Below are 20787 nucleotides of genomic sequence, written 5' to 3'. Positions count from 1 at the left end.
TGCTCACTGTTGATGCTAACGTGTTGATATAATTTTGAATGAAGATTAAGTGCAGCAGTGTGTGTGGGAGTCAGAGTTATCTGTCAGTAGAGGGCAATATTTTAAACAGGGTCTCAGTGCTGAATGTGTCCCAATACCAATCCCAATCCCGGCACATATATGTAATCTGTCTAATGAACAGTCATTGCGTTCCCTCTAAGGTAAATATATCCTTCCTTAGGAAAGGAGACCAGAACTTTGCACAGTATTCCAGCTTAAACCCAATGTGTAATTAGTGGAAGGTTCAATCAGTTTAAGAATAGAGTTAAGCACATCTCACTGTTCGATGTCTACAGAGATAACAGAACCTACCCGAGAGGATTTACTATCTTCCTAAAAGCTATATGCATGAGCCCATGTGTGTTTAAAAAAGCAATGATAAATCTCGGATCAAAGTGTTGATTGTCTTGTTCCAAGTCCTGCTGGAATTCAGTGACGAGTTTCTCATATTGTTGCTCATCAACTTTCTTGTCAAAAGCCCTGCAACAGAATTAAGAATATATAATTTTCATTTTTGTTCCTCCTGACAAAGCCCGTATGGAAGCCAAATGGATTGTCAGGACATTCAGCCCACTGAGGACCCTCCACCATTCAGTTCATCCACAGATGCAGTGACATAATAGATAAGATAGCCCAATGGGCAGACAAGTAGCAGATTGGATTTAATACAGGGAAATGACATTCAATGGCATTACCATCACTGAATCCCCTACTATCAACTTCCTGTGGGTTACCGTTGACCAGAAACTGAACTGGAGGAGCCATATAAACACTGTGTCTACAAGAGAAGGTCAGAGGTTGGAAATCCTGTGGTGAATAACTTACCTCCTGACTCCCCAAAGACTGTCCACCAATTACAAGAATGTGATGGAATAATCTCTGCTTGCCTGGATGAATGCTGCTCCGTCAACACTTGAGCAGTTTGACATTATCCAGGAGAAAGCAGCGCACTTGATTGGCGTCCCATCCACAAACATTCACTCCCTCCACCACTGGTGCACAGTAGCAGCAGTGTGTATCATCTAAAAGATGCACTGCAGGAACTCACCAAGGCTCCTTAGACAGCATCTTCCAAACCCACAATCGCTACCATCTAGAAGGACAAAGGCAGCAGATACCTGGGAACACAACCACCTGGAATTTCCCTTCAAATCCACTCACATCCTGACTTGGAAATGTATCACCATTCCTTCAATTTCGCTGGGTCAAAATCCTGGAACACACTATAAACTGCACCGTGGGTGTATCTACACCACATGGACTGCAGTGGTTCAAAAAGGCAGCTCACCACCACTTTCTCAGGGCAATGAATGCTGGCCTAACCAGCAACGCACACACTCCATGAATGAACTAAAAACAAAGTGAGGTGATGCATTTTGCAGAAGGTATATGGAGAGGCAATGGAGACATCCTGAAACAATTCTAAAGAGTGTGCAGGGATAGAGGGACCTTGGGGTGCATGGATCTCTGAATGTGAAAGCACATATTGAGAAAATGTTCAGCAAAGTACATGGGAACTTGTGTTTCATAAGTTGAGGTATTGATTACAAAAACAGCAAAGTGATGCTGAACCTTTATAAAGATCTGGAGAGGCCACAATTAGAGTATTGAGTTCAGTGATGGACACCACGCTTTAGGAGGGATGTGAGGCTCCTTGTGGGGGTGCAGAGGAGACTTACTCGAATAGTTCCCCGGGTGGGGGATGTTAGTGACAGAGTTGGGTTGGAAAAGCTTGGGTTGTTCTCCTTGGGTCAAAGGAGGTTGAGGGGTGATTGGATAGAGCTGTACAAGATTCTGACAGGGTTGATAAGGTAGAAAAGGAAAAGCTGCTCTCATTAGCTGATGGTACAAGAACTAGGGGAAACAGATTGAAGACTTTGGACAAGAGATTCAGGGGGTATCTGAAGAAAAAACTTTTTATGCAGCCCTTGTTAGCTCTTCAGCCAAGATCCCCATCGCCTCCATTAAAATACCGCCCTTTGAGTCTTTGATCAACACCTCTACTCAATTTACTTACTTTAGCTCTGCACTTTAGAGTGAATAGATTTGTAGTGGGTGTAGGGGACGGTATAGTCAGGGAGATCGGCACACTTTTCTGCAGCTGAGGGCAAGAGTGCAGAAGGCTGGGTTGCCTGCCAGGTGCCAGGGTTAGTGAAGTCTGATCAGGGCTGGAGAGGAACTTGCAGTGGGAGGTGGAGGATCCAGTTGTCATGGTCCACGTGGGGACCAATGAAATATGTTGAATGAGGAAAGAGGTTCTGCTTAGGGAGTATGAGCAGTTGTGGGAAATAGTAAAAGAATAGAACTAAAGGCTCTGTATTTAATTGCATGGAGCATTAAATTGAATACACAATAAATGTGTATGATCTGATAGCTTTGCAAAGACATGGCTGCACGATGACAATGGCTGGGACGTGAATATTTGAGGGTACGTGACATTTCAGGAGGACAGCAGCTCAGAAAACGTGGAAGGGTAGCTCTGTTAATTAAGTTTGACATGAGTACTTTAGAGAGAGATGGCTTTAGTTCTAAAGATCAAGATGTGGAATCAATTAATTTAGAGATGGAAGTCACTTATGGGAGTGGTTTATAGGCCCCATAACAGTAACCACACTGTAGGAGCGGGTATCAGAAAGGAATAATGGGGGCTTGTGACAAAGGTACAGTGATAATCAATGGTAATTTTAATCTACATATAAATTGGATGAATCAGGTTGGCAAGATGTGCTCAGAGAGAGTTTTTGGGACAGTACCTTTGAGCAGCACATTCTACTGCCAACCAGAGAGCAGACGATGCTACACCTGGTTATGGGCAGCAAGACAGGATTATTTAATGATATGTAATAGTGAAGGCACATGTAGGCAGCAGTGACCATAATATGATTGAATTTTACTTTCAGTTTGAGGCAGAGAACTTGGGCCAGAACTTCCGTGAATTGACAACGACTATTGGATTGCCACTCTGCTCCTTTTTCCGACCTTACTCAGGAGCTGCACCTTCCTCTCCCGACCTTTCACCTCGGGCCAGGTGAGAAATGTGCAGTGCAGCGTGTTCCCGAGGCCTTCAGTCGAGGGCAGCAGAATCATTCGAGAGGAGGCCAGACCCCTTTTTATGGCACCAGCTGCTATAAAGCAGGTAAGTTTAAAGTTTAATGAGCTGGAGAGGCTGGGCCACAAAGTACATTCAAGGCTGAGATAGACAGATTTTTAATCAGTAAGGGAATCAGGGTTATGGGGAAAAAGCACAAAAGTGGAGTTGAGGATTATCAGATCAGCCATGATCTCATTGAATAGCTGTGCAAGCTTGATGGGCCAAATGGCCGACTTCTGCTCCTACGTCTTATGATCTTTTGGACTCAGCCATTTTGAGAAGCCAGGGAGAAGGTAAGTGTTTTTATTTTTGTTTTTAGCTTTTAGCGTTTTGTTTTTCCCTCAAGTGTGTAAGGTAAGTGGGTAGGATCGGGGGAGGTCTGGTGGTCAGTGGGGGTGGTGGGATGGTAGGATGAGCCGGGGGCTGGCACGGGAATGGGAGGGTATCCGCGGAGGATGGGGGTTTGTCATGGGATCGAGAGGGTTGTACCAGTTGCTGGATGAGTAGTCGGGGGAGGGTAGGGAGAAGTTGAGAGTTGAGGAGAGTAGTGGGAGGGTGGTAGGGGGTTGTCAGGGGGGTCGGAAGGGTGGCTGGGTGTGGGGGTGTGCGTTATTATAGGGGTAGTTGGTGGGTTGGGATGGTAGTCAGTGTGGTGCCGTTTTGTCAGGGATAGTGAGTGTAGTCAGTGTGCTGCCGTTTTGTGGGGTGTTAGTGAGTGTATTCAGTGTGCTGCCATTTTTTCGGGGGTTAGTGAGTGTAGTCAGTGATTCACGGGCTAGTTGAGGTATGCGGGGTGTCAAGGGCAGCCCCTGGGTGTTTCTGGGCAGGGAGGGGAATGTTAGTACGATAGTTAGCCAGGATTTAGGTGTGGTTTTAATTATTCTAACTTTCCCTGAGTAACTATCCTGCTAAGAGATTTGGAACCATCCAAGTCTCTGAATTAAATTCGAGTATTGGATGGTTCCCAGTGCAGGGTAATTGCCAATGGGAAGTTTGAATTTGAATACAATCCTTGCATGGGGACTTCCGCGGGATGCCCCAGTGCATCTTCTGGGCTATCTCCTGGGTTTGACGCCCCGGAGAACAGAAGTTATGGGCCAGGGGGTCTAAGACTGATGCTTTAAACTTAAATAAGGGCAATTATGAGGGTATGACGACAGAGCTGGTTAAAGTGAACTGGGGAAATAGGTTTAGAGATAGGTCAGTGGAGATCAGTGGCAGATATTTCAGGAGATATTTCATAACACTCAGCAAAGATACATTCCAGTGAGAAAGTGAGCAAGAAAGATTCTAGGGGAGGAACACACAATCCATGGCCATCTAAAGAAGTTAAAGATAGGATCAAATTGTAAGCAAGAGCATAGAATTCCACGAAGATCAGAAAATTGGACTGGATATAAAAACAACAAAGAATGACTCAAAGAACAATGAGAATAATAATAAGAATAATAATAAAGAGAAATTAGATTATGAGAGAAAATTTGCTGGAAGCATAAAAATGAATAATAAGCATTTCCACAATTATTTTAAAAGTATTAGAATAACTAAGGTGAACGTTTGTCCTCTATAGAGTGAATGTGGAATTAATAATGGAAAATAAGGACATGGCAGCTGATTTTAACAGATATTTTCCATCCATTTTAGAGGAAAAAATAATATTCCAGTGATAATTGTGAACCAAGACATGAACCTGAGAGCAAAGTTTTAAAATAAGAGCTCTCCTGTTGAAAATGGAGATGAAGTGAACTTTTTTTCTCTCACAGGGTCTTGAGTCAGTGGAACTCTCTTCCCCAGAGACTAGAAGAGGGTCATTCAATAGTTTTAAGGTAGAGGGAGATAGATTCTTGACTATTAAGGGAGTGAAAGGTATAGGGGGTAGGCAGGAAAGTGACATTGAGGCCACAGTTAGATCAGCCATGATCCTAGTGGATGGCAGAGAAGGCTCCAGGGGCTGATGGCCTCCTCCTGCTCCTAATTTGTATGTTTGTATGATCTTGCTGTGCACAAATTACCTGCAGCATTTCCTGCTCTCTACAACTCTACCACATACTGCCAACCCATATAAAGGATGACCCACACCCAGCTGATAACCCGGAAACTCCTCCCACCCCAACTTTTCCTCTTTGAAGGGAATACTTCCACTTTCTTTGATTGTTTAAAATATGAGGACAGAATCTGTGATCGGGAATTCCTGGGGAGAATTGTTGTTCACAGGGCTCACTGGTTGGGAATTCACAGTCCCCAAGTCTGACTTTCTATCAATAATTTAAACAGAGTGAAAACTAGGCCGAAATTTTCCCAAACAGCAATCTCTGTGATCACAACTGCTCACTGTAAAAGCTCAATGTACAAGCTCTACAGATGACAAAATAGCATCACTGTTCATTGCAGCAGGAGGACAATGTCTACATTGGAGATCGTCCTGTGTAGTGACCCTCACTGATAGTGTGAATTAGTCAATGTTGAGTGAGGAAAGGACTGGGCCCAGCTTGATCCTCTCTGAGGTCAGCAAATCACACCGACATTCATTATCCAGACACATATGAGGAAAATGTCCCCTCCACAGGGTACGGGAGGGGTGTCAGTAACATTGGAACTGTGTAATTTATGACTAAGCACAGAAAGAGCAGATAAAGAGACATTTAAACTAATTAGAATAGAACATCAGACATCTCAATGAGATGATGAAATGAAATGGTTTTGGGTGAGGCACTGATTAACCATAGAACCATAGAAAAGCTACAGTGAAGAAACAGGCCATTCAGCCCATCATGTCTGCGCCAGCCAAAAAAGGGGAAAACAAAACTAACTGCTCATTTTAATCCCACTTTCCAGCAATAGGTCCGTAGCCTTGCAGGTTACAGCGCTTAAGATGCAGGTCCAGGTACCATTTAAAAGAGTTGAGCTTTTCAGCCTCAACCACCAACTTAAGCAGTGAATTCCAAAGTTTTTCCACATGTCCCATCTAATAGTCCTACCACTCACATTAAATCTATGTCCTCTGCTAATTGACCCCTCAGCCAGGGGAATCAAGTCTTTCCTGTTTACCCATTCTAGCCCCACATAACTTTGTACACCTCAATTAGGTCACTCCTTAGTCTCCTCTGTTCTGAGGAAAACTACCTGAGCCTATCCAATCTCTCCTCATTGCTGCAATTTTGAAGCCCTGGCAACATTCTTGTAAATCTCCTCTGCACTCTCTCCTGAGCAATTATGTCCTTCCTGTAATGTGGTGACTAGAACTGTGCACAGAATTCCAGCTGTGGCCTAATCGGCATTTTATAAAGTTCCATCATTGCATTCCTGCTTTTATATTAAATAGCTCGCCTGATAAAATTAACCACCTTGTCTACCTGTCCTACCACCTTCAAGGACCTGTGGACATGCGCTCCAAACTCTCTCACTTCCTCAACCCCTCTCAATAACTTCCCGTTTATTGAATATTCCCTTGCTTCTTTTGCCCTCCCCAAATGCATTACCTCACACTTTTCCGGATTGAATTTCATTTGCCATTTCTCCACCTACTCAATGAAACCATTGATATAATTCTGGAGTCAACAGCTGTCCGCTTCATTATCATCTGCACAGCCAATTTCTGTGTCATTTACAAATCTCCTCATTATGCCTCCCACATTTACGTCTAAATCATTAATAAATACAACAAACAGCAAGGTCCCAACACTGAGCCCGATGGAAAACCACTGGAAACCCTTTGTTTCCTGTCACTGAGGCAATTTGGGTTCCAACCAGCCACCGTCCCCTGTATCCAATGGGCTCTCACTTTTCTGAACAGTCTTCCACGTGGGACCTTGTCAAATGCCTCACTAAAATCCATGTAGACAACATCCACTGCACTACTCTCGTCAATCCTCCTTGTTGCTTCCTCAAAAATTTAATTAAGCTAGCAAGACACAATATTCCCTGACAAAACCATGCTGACTATCCATGATCGATCTGCCCCTTTCTAAGTGACAGTTTATCCTGTCTCTCAGAGTTGTCTCCAATAATTTGCCCACCACCAAAGTCAGACTGACTGGCCTATAATTTTCTGGCATATACCTCACACCCTTTTTAAAAAATGGCACGACATTCGCAAGCCAACAATCTTCTGTGAGCTCGCCTGTGTCTAGTGAGGATTTAAAGTGATCCTCAGAGCATCTGCGATTTCTTCCCTGTCTTCGTTCAACAGCCTGGATACAATCCATCCGGCCTTGTGATTTATCCACCTTCAAGAATGCCAGTCCCTCCAATACTTCCTCTCCCACTATGCTTATTGTATCTATATATAACAAGGATGTGAATTTGTTCTTCCAAAAATGCACAAGGTGGTGGATGTGAGAATGTCGGAAAAACAGGAGCCAACTCCACATGAACCTGACTAATGTGAATGGGGAGGTCTCGCTGTGTTCTCAGAAGAAGGAACTGCAGATTGTGAGATATGAATCACTCCATTATACAATAAATATTGACCAATGTTCCCATGTACCCGGATAAGCCCATTTATCACTGTCCGACTCTAGGTGAGTGATGTTGACACAAAAGCTGAGTTAAAGCAATATCAAACACAATGTATCAGTAACTGAATTCACCTGACATAGTACCAATCAGAAGGTTGACTCCGTAGTTGAACTGTTTGATCTGTTGGTTCTGGTGGACTGATGACTTCAGCAACTATCAAAACAGATATCAGGAATGTCTGTTCCATTGTGCCATTTTCTATGTATCCAGAAACTGTCCAAGGTGCAGAGATGGGAACAATTGTACCTGTAGACAAAGAAACACAATGTTACAGTATTGCTAATAAGAACATAAGAACAAGGAGCAGGAATAGGCAATTCAGCCCCTCGAGCCTGCCCTGCCATTCATTATGATCATGGCTGATCTGATTTTGGTCACAACTCCAATTTCCCACCATCTCCCCATAACCCATTACTAATTAAAAATCTGTCTATCTCCTCCTTAAATTTATTCAGCGTCCCGGCATCCACTGCACTCTGAGGTAGTGAATTCCACAGATTCACAGCCCTTTGAGAAAAGTAATTCCTCCTCATTTCTGATTTAAATCTACCACCCCTTAGCATAAAACTATGGCCTCTCGTTCTAGAATGCCCCACAAGGGGAAACATCCGCTGCATGTCTACTTTAGCATCTTATATACCTCAATTAGATCTCCACTCATCCTTCCAAACTCTAGCAAGTATAGGCTTAAACTGCTCAATCTCTCCTCATAAGACAAGCTCCGCATCTCTGGAATAAATCTAGTGAACCTCCTCTGAACCGCCTCCAGTACAACTAATTCCTTCCTCAAGTTAGGGGACCAAAACTGTGCACAGTACTCGAGGTGCGGCCTCACCAATGCTTTGTACAGTTGCAACAACACTTCCCTATTTTTATACGCTATTCCTTCAGCAATAAATGTCAAAATTCCATTTGCCTTCCTTATTACCTGTTGTACCTGCATACTAGCTTTCAGCGATTCATGCATGAAGACAACCAGATCCCTCTGCACTGAAGCATTCTGAAGTTTCTACAATACAGGAAAAAAAATTACAATCAGCCGAGATGGGTTTCAATCTGAGATCTGGCTTGCTGAGCATTAACATCAGCTGCAGCTGAAACAAGACCTAAAGGTTGAGAAGCCCCCAGTACCGGATGGCCTACATCTGAGAGTCTTAAAAGAAGCGGTGGCATAGATTAGAGATGCATTGGTTATAATCTTGTAAAATTCTTTAGATTCTGAAAAGGATCCAGCGGACTGGAAAATAACTAAAGTAACACATTAATGCACGAAAAGAGGATGACAGAAAGCAGGGAACTATGGGCCAGTTAGCCAAATATCAGTCAAAGGGAAAGTGCGAGAATCCATTATTAAGGAGGCTACAGCATTTGATCAGGCAGAGCCAACATGGCTTTGTGAAAGGGAAATAGTTTTTAACAAATCTGTACGAATTCAGTGCTGGGACCTCTACTGTTTACAATCTATATCAATGACTTGCATGAAGGGAGTGAATGCAAATCCATTTCTTTCACTGTGGCTGGGTCAAAATCCTGGAACTCCCTCCTTAACAGCACTTTGAGTGTATCTGCACCACAGGGACTGCAGCAGCTCAAGAAGGCAGCTCACCACCACCTTCTCAAGGGCAATTAGGGATGGGCAATAAATGCTGGCCTAGCCAGTGATGCCCACATCCCTTGAAAGCATTTTTAAAAATGTATGTCAGCTAAATTTGCCAAGGTCACCAAGGTTTGTAGGAAAGTAAGTTGTCAACAGGAGGTAGTAAGTCTGCAAAGGGATATAAACAGATTAAGTGAGTGAGAGAAATTTGGCAGATTGAGTGTAACATGGGTAAATGTGAGCTTGTTCACTTTGGCAGGAAGGATAGAAAAGCAGTATAGTGTTTAAATGGAAAGAGATTGCAGAACCCGATCGTACAGAGGGATCTAGGTGACCTCAAACCTGAATCACATAAGGTTAGTGTGCAGGTACAGCAAGTGATTAGGAAGGCAAATGGAATGTTGATGTTTATTGCAGGAGGAATGGAATATAAAAGTCAGAAAGTTTTACTACAGCTGTACTGGGCCTTGGTGAGGCCATATCTGGAGCACTGGGCAGCTTTAATCTCCCTTTTTAAAATAAGGCATAATTGTTTTAGAAGCAGTTCAGAGAAGGTTCACTGGAACCCTCTGGAATGAGGGAGTTGTCTTATGAAGAAAGGTTGAACAGGTTAGTCCTATACCCAGTGAAGTCTTGAAGAATGAGAGGTGATCTTATTGAAACATACAAGATCCCGAGGGGACGTGATAGGTGGATACCCGGAGAATGTTTCCTGTTGTAGGGCAGCTAAAATGAGGGAACATAGTTTAAAAATAAGAGGTCTCCCTTTGAAGACAGAGATGAGGAGAACATTTTTCTCCCAAAGGATTGTTGGTGTGTGGAATTCTCTTCTGCAGAAAGTAGTGGAGGCTGCGTCTTTGAATTTATTTAAGGCAGGGTTAGAAGATTCCTGTTAGGCAAGGGAGTCAAGTGTTATGGGGAGGCAGACAGGAAAGTGGAGCTGGGACCACAGCCAGATCAGCTATGATCTTATTGAATGGTGGAGCAGACTCAAAGTGCCAAATGGCCTGCTCCTGCTCCCATGCTCCTACACTTATATTGGATGTTCTGTTAGAACCTCCTTATTTTTTACTGCATTTGCCAACATTAATATCATCTGCAAATGTTGGCATTATGCCTTGCACACCCGATTCCAGATCATTGATATTTATGAAAAGTGTAATAGCCCCTGACCCCTGGAGAACAACACTGTAAACTTCCTTCCAGTCTGAAAAACAACTGTCCACCACTACTCTCTGTGTTCTGTCACTTAGCCAATTCTGTATCCACACTGCCAACCCCCTTAATCCCATGGGCTTTAATTTTAATAACAGTCTATTATATATTAATTTGTCAAACATCTTTTGAAAGTGTATAGACATAATATCACCTGTACTCTCATCCAACATTAACCATTAAATATCTCAATGAAGCTAGTCAAACATGATTTATCTGTAACAAGACAGAATTTCCTGCCACTGAGCCTCAGTCTGGACCCAGCATTCCAGCAGCATCCAGTAACCTGAGAGAGATGCAATGTATCAGCTTCCACAAGGGTACATGTCGACTCCAGTAGTGGGATTCATGCCTGGCATATGGAGCCTTTATTATACTAGGAAAATTCAGCAGCCACTGCTGGAGTAGGAACATGAGTTTGGAATCCCATCCCACCATGGGCAGGATTTTCTGTGTCCGCTGGAGGATTATGATGACATGCAGCAAGGACACTCCATAGATCTTCACATAGCCTCTGACAATGTCTGACTCCTGTCTGGCTGAGGGGCAGGTCGCCTGTGCTCTGTGATCAGGGACATATCATAGAGACACAGCCATGAAACTTTAGAAGCTTCTGATCCTTTGTCCGCCTTCAGCATCTGAGCCCTTCAGGAGCACAGCGTCACTGGTCACAGATGCTGAAGAGACGGGGGTCAGCCCCTCCTTAAAGGTGCTGAGAGCACACTGAGAGAATGAGCGAGCTCTGTGGCACCTGCCCACTACATTCTGGCAGCAATGACAAGCACTGTCGAGGTGCAGACATCAGTAATATTTCCCGGGGTAGAATTTTCCGTTCGTCGTGCGGGTGCGCGCCCGAACTGAACGTGTGTAAAATGACGCAGGATGACATCAGGCGAGCATCCCGACGTCATCGCTCCCTCACGCGATATTTCAGTGGGCAGGTGCGTGCAGCAGTCGGCAGCTCGCCCGCCGACAATTAACAGGCCCATTAAGGACATTAAAGGTCCCATTGAATGAAATGTTTCACTGCCCGTCCGACCTTACGGTTGGTGGGTGGGTGATAAGGCCAAGTGGCCTTTGGATTTTTTGTGAAACCTCATCCACGGGCGGGATGAGGTTTTAATCAGACATCTTTTGATTATCTGCTCCATCACTGCTCGCTTGTCCCTACAACCACTCCCCCCACCCACTACTTCTCTCCCCCCACCCCCCACCACCCCAGCCTTAAACCAGCTTATATTTCACCCCTCTCCTTACTTCACTCAGTTCTGCTGAAGGGTCATGAGGACTTGAAATGTCAACTCTTTTCTTCTCCGCCAATGCTGCCAGACCTGCTGAGTTTTTCCAAATATTCTTGGGAGTCGGGTGGGCTGGATGCTCCATGGGCCACTTGGATGGATGGGCCTGGAGATTGCACCTGCTGGTCCTCCTCCCTGTTCGTGCCTAGAGGTCCCAGGCTGACCCCTTGAGGAGCAGGGGTAGCCAGGCTGAGATCGAGCTGCCTGGCACCCATCTTTGGTGCACATTGTTGGAGGTTCACTATGGCATCAGCGATGGAGTTGCGCCCACATAGCAGTGCAGGAGCAACATCCTGGACCAAGGTCTCCATGGTGGCTGCCGTCCTACCTGTGTTAACCTCAGTGCATTGGCATGTCGGCACTGTCACCTCAGGCTGAAGGCGGACGGACTCCTCCATCATGCCTTACAAACTGAGGAGTGCAGCGGACATCCCTTCCTGTTGTTCCCGAGCCTGCCTTTGCAGCTCCAGCAACTGTGACATGACCGAGTCCAGAGGCTCATCATCTGACTCAGACTCAGCACAATTCTGGCCTCCAGCCGTCCTCCAAGTGCCAGAACCCTCTGGATGTGCAATGGGTTTGTGAGTGTGTGAGTTGAAAATGATGAGTGACCTTTCTATTTTTATTCGTTCATGGGATGTAGGCGTTGCTGGCTCCGGCCAGCATTTATTGCCCATCCCTAATTGCTCTTATTCAGAGGGCATTTTTAAGAGTCAACCACATTTCTGTGCGTGTGGAGTAACATGTAGGTCAGACCAGCTGAGGACAGAAGATTTCCTTCCCTAAAAGGCATTACTGAATCAGATGGGTTCTTATGACAATTGACAATGGTTTCATGGTCATCATCAGAATTTCAATTCCAGATATTAATTAAATTCAAATTTGAAATTCCACCATCTGCTGCGGTGGGATTTGAACCGGGTCCCCAGAGCATTACCCTCGGGATTACCAGCCCAGTGACAAAACCACTACACCACCGCCTCCCCTAATTACCCTGGCAGAAAGGAGGAGGTCTTTCATCCTCTTGCGGCACTGGGTGGCTGTTCTCTATTGGAGGGCGTTGGCACTGCCAACTGCTGCCACTGTCTCCCAAGCCAGGTTAGTGCTGTTGATGCCCTTCCTGTGGCCAGAGTGGGGGAGAGGACATCCCGGGAGCCCCCACGGCATCCAAACGGTGCTCGAGGGGTGTGTCGCTGAACCTGTGGGCTGCAGTCTTTTCCGTTTCAGGGCCATGTCTTAGGTGCAGCAGTTGTGGTCTGGAAGCACTGAGATGTGTGCCTGCAGCTGGACTTTAAATGTGGTGCCCGGCGTGATGCAGTGGTGGGGTAATGGTGGGAAGGTGAATGACAGCCCTCCCGCCATGGAAATAGCGCGTTTCCCGGGAGTACATAAATAATGTGGTGGGCTTGGGATGATACGGCGTGAAAACCCACCATCGTTTTACCTGCCTGCTTCCGCACTGAGTGCGAATCTGGGATGATTCCGCCCCATATGTGGGAAACCTTCCAATTCTGGGAGCATAAAGTCTGCAGATATCAAAGGAATAGCCCAAGTGGCACTTCTACCCATTGGGAACAAGTGAACAAGGAAGCCTCTGGGATTGACAATGGGGGGATTTTTCGGTCAGTGTCTCAGTCTACACACTAAGTTTGAAACAAGACAGATCAAAGATCGAAAGGTTGTTTTCTATCCTTTTGTTATTTTGAAGGAACATTTGATGTACCTGCAGCATTAGAGAAATGTGAATAATTGAAAAGTCTCTCCAGGCCGGTCTCTATTGCACGATTCATATCCATTCCAGTAACCACTGTTTGAACAGCTTGGAGATGTAGGAATTTTTTCTCTTCATAATTCTAAGGCAAAAAGAGCAGAATGTATTACCATATGACACAACTGAACTCCCTCTGTAAAGCGTCAGTGTTCAGAGGACATGCTAATTTCCCAGGTGTGGTAGCAGCATTCATGTCCTGGATGGGCTGGGATTGAAAGAGAGTTAGGGGGTTTGATGGAATTCTTGGCATTAACACTTCCTGGTTCATTTTCTTTTCTCATTCACTCTTTCAGCTTTAGTGTTTCCTGCACTATTGGCCTTGCTCCTCCCCTTGGGTTTTCAATAAAAAAAATAGAGAGTGTTATTGGAAGCCTTTTACACGAAGTCACATCCCTCTGAGTATTCTCAGGGCCAGGGAGAGAAGACATGAGCCCTAGTGCTCCACCTGTCTCCGAGCCCCTTAGTCCCAACACCACCTACACTCCATGCGCTTCCCCCCCACCATACAATTCCCCCCTCAATGATGCATGATCATTTATCCCCATTCAACATTCACCAATTAATTCACCAAATAATCACAGAAAGTTCCCAGTAAAATGGTAACTCACATTGTTGGCATCTGGTTGTAAATATCTTCTGATATTTATGCAGCACGGGTCAATAATATGAAGAGCTACAATGATACAATGCAGTGTTCATTTGTGTGCACCCGAAAGGTGATCCCACCATGACCATTAAACAGACCAGAGTTTACAAATTTTACTTTAACAGCATCATGCAATATATCCCATTAGTTACTAAAAACACTGCAGACGATAACACTGATTTTGTTCACTGCCTCGGCCCTCATTATAATATTCTGCATGTTGTACCTTATGGAAGTGGTGACAGTAAATTAATATTTGTGGAAAGATTCTAAACTTGCAACTCAGATTAACTGCACAAGATCTTTTTCATTCTATGGAAGCAGTAGAAGACTTTATTCTGCCTTAGTCGCATGACATCATTCAATATAATTATTTCACACAAGGGGTCATACAGTCATAGAATTATAGAGGCCAGAGCACAGAAAAAGGCCCTTCAGCCCATCTCGTCTTTGCTGGTCAAACAATTACCTAACTATTCTAATCTCATTTTCCAGCACTAGGCCCATAGCCTTGTATGCCATGACATCGCAAGTGCACATCCAAATACTTCTTAAATCTTATGATGGTTTCTGCCTCGACCACCCTTTCAGGCAGTAAGTTACAGATTCCCACCACCCTATGGGTGAAATAATTCTTCCTCACATCCTCTCTAAACCTTCTGCCCCTTACCTTGAATCTCTGCCCCCTGGTTATTGAACCCTCTACCAAGGGGATGAGTTCCTTCCTGTCTACCATTTCTGTGCTCCTCAAAATTTTACGCAACTCAATCATGTTCCCCCTCAATATCATCTGGTCCAAGAAAAATAACCCCAGCCTATCCAGACTCATCTCATAAGTAAAACTCTCCAGCGCAGGCTACATCCTGGTAAATCTCCGCTGCACTCTCTCTCGTGCAATCACATCCTTCCTAAAATTCGGATTTCAGAACTGCATGCAATACTCTAGCTATGGCCTAACCAGCATTTCATACAGTTGAAGCATAACCTCCCTGCTCTTTTATTCTCTGTCTTGGCTAATAAAGGCAAGTAAACCATTGAAGGGTTCTCAAAATTCCCACACTTTTCATATCATCAACAAGGATATGACTTTTGGACTTTTACCTGAAGCCCACCAAAATCAAACAAGACTTGGATGGAGATGAGAAATTCGAAAGAAAACATTATAACTGGGCCAGCAGATCTGAGTGTGAGGAGTTTTGAAAGCAGAGGTACAGCCTGAGGATAGAAATCCCCAGCCAGCGGCAGTGGACATTCCACAGACCACACAAGAGGGGACAGTGGCTCAGGTTGAAGACCCACCAGCCAGAAAACCCCCACCAGCCAGAGTCCCTAGAAGGTCCCCACGAACGCCACGGCCAAAGAACCCGTGGTCACCGGCTCCCCAGTTTAAAAGGGCAGCCCCTCAAGTCAGGGATCGATCTGAGGACAGAAGTCCCCAGCCAGCAGTCGCAGGCTGTGAGGGACCAAAGGTACAGGACAGGGCGGCCACACCGAAGGGAGTAGTGTGCTGTAGACCGAACAGGGATTAACCTGGCCGCCCGGGGCCGGGGGGCTGATGTACATAGCTTCGGTTATTTAATGTTGAGATTGTTAAGTTTGGGTGTTTTAGTTAAATTTTAAATAAGGTGGTTGGTAGTTTAAGTATTATTGTTTAAGAGTGTTTGTATTGAGTTGAGGTTGCAAGACTCGACTATGCTTTACCCAAGCCAGTGAATCTGTTCGGGAGCTGGCTATATGCTCTTATGTCTCCCTACAGAAAAGATTTCGATAGGATGGGGGGCATACTTCTACTCGCCCTGATAGGAATGGCCGCTGGGAGGCGAGGTGATGTGGAGGACTCCCACATTTTTGGGTGCTCAGGGGAGAGAGCACCGGTTGTGACTGCGAGGGGCAGCGAAGGTAACGTGGAGGAGATCACTACCTATTCCCATGTGGGAAGATGGCCAGAGTGGCTGGGATCTAACTCCACCCGATACTCCAGTTAGACCGGGTTCACCTACGGGGAGGCCTCCCTCCCCTGCCCCAGCAAACAGGTTGTGGCCACACGGGTCGGGGTCACTGAGGGGAAACGCGTGTGCCTGACCTGCAGAGGACAGATTCCCCTGGGAAGGTGGTGGTGGCTCAGGAAGCTGAGCAGAGACATGGGGGATGGTACAGCTGACTGGGAGCGACTGGGGAACGACACCCATCGGACCATTACCGGGAACCATGGGGGGGTGAGCGTGTGCTGGGACAAGTGGTGGAAATCGGAACAGGGAATCTATGTCTGCATGTGGGGATCGTGGAAGACCTGCCCCACTGGCATATCCATTATCTTTTCCACAGCATGGCTGGACAAGGGGAAGGGGGTGGAATGGGATTCCCACCTACACACTTGCATAACTCCATCCTCTCCAGCCTCAGTTAAGGCCACTGAACTCGTGGCATGCACCCAAAAGACAATGTAGACAAAACAGAACTGTACACTCCCCACACTGAGTACTTTAGCAATGCTGGGAGACAAAGAAGGGGAACCTGGAATGATGTTTTCACAGCATATAATACAGGATCCTCTCTGATAAACAGTCTGGATGACATAGAATTGCAGACACAAATAAACGGTTTAAAAACACAATGATGAAAAATCTTAACAGAGCAGAACACAGTGACAGGCTCAGAGCTACATGAGGACCAGGCCCTGACAGTCCATTTAAAGGAGATTATTGCTGAGTTGGAAAGGCACGCCAAAGCAGTGAATGTACTCATTCGAGAGGATAGGAATGCATCAGACCAGGCTGCACAGAATGAGGTGTGTGTGCTGCACGGGGCATGGTTGCTGGGCGAGGGCTACAGCAACCTGGAGGATTTAAAGCAAGGTTTATTCCCCTCCTGGATCAGCAACAAGCACCTCGCAGCCCTCCACCCATTTGAGAATTCACTAAGCCCGTGTCAGTTCCACCTAGACTCTGAAGCCTACCCTGTCCCAGTAGATTGTGGGCGCTCCAACCACACCATCATGGGTATAGTAGTGAGGATGCCGGTCATGGGTGGGACAGCCCGACCTGCACTGGTATATAGGGTGGAGAACATTGGAGTCATTCAAGGGGGTGCACACGTCCGTTTCGCAGCAGTCCCACCTTACATCATAAAGTGGGAGCACATGATGACAGGTACAGACCTTTCTGGGTGCCGGAGCCGGGGTGCACACGTAATACTGTGTCCCTAGCACTTGAACGTTTATTACAGACCATAGTGCGGGTTTAAAACTGCTGGTGCACAGTCTATAAACTGTACCATGGAGGTAATGGCACAAGGCCATGTTCCCCCACAGGTAGCATATCTAGGGGGTGGGACATATTGTGTCACCACAAGTGCGCGCCACTACCAGCTTGGATGGCGCATCCAGTGTCCGGTAAGTGACAGCAGTTTTTGTTTTAAACCCAAGGCAGAAGTTCAAGTGGCCCAGAAGCAGACTGTCCGCATTCCTGAACCCTCCACTGTTCACCTCACTGTTAAGGAAAACATTACCAACTTGCAGAGCTCTGTCACGCATTTCGGTTAAGAAATTCCCCCTCTACCAGAACATCTTACTAAACGACTAAGAGCTGTAGAGTTATCACAAAAGTATTTCTATACTTTGGAACAGAAAACACACGAGATAGAGGGAGAGATTCAAGCTATCACAGTCCCACCCTGGTGGGACATTTTCGAAAACACAGAGGTCCCTTCATGGGTCAGAATGGCTTCCCACATCCTGGTGGTTTGCCAGCTGGGAATAGTGTTGTACCTGTTGTGCTCTCAGTGCAAGGGAAATGGCAAAATTCCAGAGTTCCAAAACGAAAGGACCTGGAAGAAGCATAATGCTAAGGTGGGGAGAGATACACCTGTTTGAACCTTTCATATATTTTTTGTGTGTTCCTGAATAAAGATTGTTGTTTTTTTTGTGTTTGGTTATTTTTGAGAATGAATTTTATGTTTTGTTTTATTTTAATAAAGATGTATGTGCACCAAGTTGGACCGCCTAAATGTTTGGATGTATGTAAATAACTGTATTTTGCCTATGCATGCTTACATACACCGCATTTTAAAGAATTGGGAATGTATGTGTCATGAAATCTTAGATAGGTAATTACAGGGGAAGATTGACTATGGAGCGTCAGGAATTTTGTTTTTTTTTCCAGTATGATACTTGAAGCAAGGTTAAAGTATCACAGGGGGGTGTTGAAAGGTTCTCAAAATTCCCACACTTTCCATATCATCAACAGGGATATGACTTTTGGACATTTACCTGAAACCAGACAATGAGAGGAGACAGAATACACATTCTTCCCTTAAAACAATCAACATGAAACTAAAGCCCATCAAAATCTTGCATAAATAATCACTATTAACTACTGGGGCAGGAAGACCACAATCAATGCAATTATGCGAACCCATCAATACGCCACACATACAATGGCTTTCAGTTCAAGACTAGTTAAGGGGGCAGGAAGACAATGATAAACATCATGTGAGCCCATTAAAACAATGAGACAACAATCACCTAGGGAAGCCCACCGAAATCAAACAAAGAACTAACCTTGATTTGGACTGAGATAAGAAATTAAAAAAAAAAACAGTATAACTGGGCCAGCAGATCTGAATGATGTCCCCAGCACATCTTCAGGGGTACTTCCTGGGTAAAATTCCCCGGAGGTCAGAAGTACTGCGCTAATTTATATTAATCTAGCAAGGATGGAGTATAGTTCTCACAGCCAAACCTGCTTTAAGGACACTGCTGTATTGATGTGACTTTCCAGGTATCTGTGGTGTGGGGTATCGCCTAAAGCAAGACTTGGCTTCTTACAGATGTAACATAGTGAACTTAAATCTGTTATAAATTTCCGGAGTTGGGTTAGATTCAGTGTATACAGGAGTAACAGGAATGTTCCCGACTCTACAGTCCTTCGCATCATCCCTCTAACCTCTCTGTTTCCACACCAACCCCACTTTAGACCCGCTGCTGGAGACAGAAACCCTGATATTCTCACTACACAAGCTGGCAGTGGAGACCAATCAGCCGACAGCAGCTCATGTATAAAATGTTACTGAGACCCAAGGACCAATTTCAGTCCAGTCTCATGTTTCAGGGTTGGGGTGTGCGCTGTTGATTCACCGCAGGTTATTTACCCCAAAAACAGGCATTAAATAATTTCCCCTGTTACAAACATGACAGAACGCAGGAAACTCTGAACAATACTTACCTTGTCCACAATGACTTCTGCGGGCTCAATGCAGTCATTTTCATAACAGAAGTTCTCCACCTCATCCTGTGCAGCAAGTTGCTGCCAGAAGAGGACAGACACAGTTAGGAAGAGTCTCAGCATCCTGGTGTCTGCTCAGATCACTGGTGAACGCCCTGAATGACTCTCAGCACCTTCAGGTGGACCTGCAGTTTGAGCAGAGAGCTCAGATCTTTTTATACTGTTTTATGAAGATGATTTTGAATAAAGTTAAGCTGCAGGTAGCAACATCATGTGTTGAAGAAACGCACTAGCTGATTCATTATGGAAATGTTACTTGCCGTGAGGAACTATTAACTCTCTGAGTGCCGGTTCCCGGGAAGTCTGAACACTCGGGAAGCTATTTTACAATTGATTCCACTTCACACACTCAGGATTGTCAACCCTCCCTGTTTGGGAGTTGCCTGGAATGGAAGATTGATCTGCCGGTCGCTGGTGTTAGTGACCCGGGAGAAAACAGTTTAACTTTCGGGTTTCATGTCTGCACAGTTTCATTTCTTGGGTTAAAAGCAAAAAACTGTGGATGCTGGAAGTCCAAAACAAAAAATAAAAATGCCTGGAAAAACTCAGCAGGTCTGGCAGCATCTGCGGAGAGGAACACAAATAATGTTTCGAGTCCGTATGACTCTTCAACAGAACTAAGCTAAAATAGAAAAGAGGTGAAATATGAACTGGTTTAAGGGGGAGTGGGACAGGTAGAACTGGATAGAGGGAGATAGACAAAAGATGTCACAGAGAAAAGATGTCACAGACAAAAGGACAAAGAGGTGTTGAAGGTGGTGATATTATCTAAGGAATGTGCTAATTAAGGGTAGAAAGCAGGACAAGCAAGGTACAGATAGCCCTAGTGGGGGTGTGGTGGGGTGAAGGAATCGAAATAGGCTAAAAGTTAGAGATAAAACAATGGATGGAAATACATTTAAAAATAATGGAAATAGGTGGGAAAAGAAAAATCTATATAAATTATTGGGAAAAAAAGGGCGGGATCGGAAAGGGGGTGGGGATGGAGGAGAGAGTTCATGGTCTAAAATTGTTGAACTCAATATTCAGTCCGGAAGTCTGTAAAGTGCCTAGTCAGAAGATGAGGTGCTGTTCCTCCAGTTTGCGTTGAACATTACTGGAGCAATGCAGCAAACAAGGACAGACATTTGGGCATGAGAGCAGGGTGGAGTGTTGAAATGGCAAGCGACAGGGAGGTCTGGGTCATGCTTGTGGACAGACCGAAGGTGTTCTGCAAAGCGGTCACCCAGTCTGCGTTTGGTCTCTCCAATGTAGAGGAAACCGCATTGGGAGCAACAAATGCAGTAGACTAAATTGAGGGAAGTGCAAGTGAAATGCTGCTTCACTTGAA

At 45.1% G+C, this 20787-nt stretch overlaps 1 protein-coding gene across 1 annotated transcript; it reads right to left on the bottom strand.

Annotated features, from left to right (window-relative positions):
* Positions 1-347: 347 nt before the first annotated feature.
* Positions 348-19572, bottom strand: LOC144680387 (heme-binding protein 2-like). The gene is made up of 4 exons (XM_078541356.1): positions 19398-19572; positions 13482-13611; positions 7720-7894; positions 348-519 (listed from the first exon to the last, which is right to left on the bottom strand). Exons 1-4 carry the CDS (start codon positions 19518-19520, stop codon positions 348-350), a joined length of 600 nt encoding a protein of 199 aa, XP_078397482.1. The 5' UTR covers positions 19521-19572.
* Between the last annotated feature and the right edge of the window lie 1215 nt (positions 19573-20787).

Source organism: Cetorhinus maximus, chromosome 5 (genome assembly GCF_964194155.1).
Source record: "Cetorhinus maximus chromosome 5, sCetMax3.hap1.1, whole genome shotgun sequence".
In the NCBI taxonomy this organism is placed as follows: domain Eukaryota; kingdom Metazoa; phylum Chordata; class Chondrichthyes; order Lamniformes; family Cetorhinidae; genus Cetorhinus; species Cetorhinus maximus.
Note: the sequence above shows the minus strand (reverse complement) of the source record. Positions and strands in the feature narration are given on the sequence as shown.

What these genes read in the sequence shown, in the direction of transcription:
- LOC144680387 (XM_078541356.1), bottom strand. Translation starts at nt 19,520, where the DNA reads ATGCTGAGACTCTTCCTAACTGTGTCTGTCCTCTTCTGGCAGCAACTT. An exon ending in CAGAAGTCATTGTGGACAAG is followed by an intron (nt 13,612 to 19,397) that starts GTAAGTATTGTT and finishes TTTTTGCCTTAG; the next exon opens with AATTATGAAGAGAAAAAATT. An exon ending in TCTGATTGGTACTATGTCAG is followed by an intron (nt 520 to 7,719) that starts GTGAATTCAGTT and finishes ATTCTGTTGCAG; the next exon opens with GGCTTTTGACAAGAAAGTTG.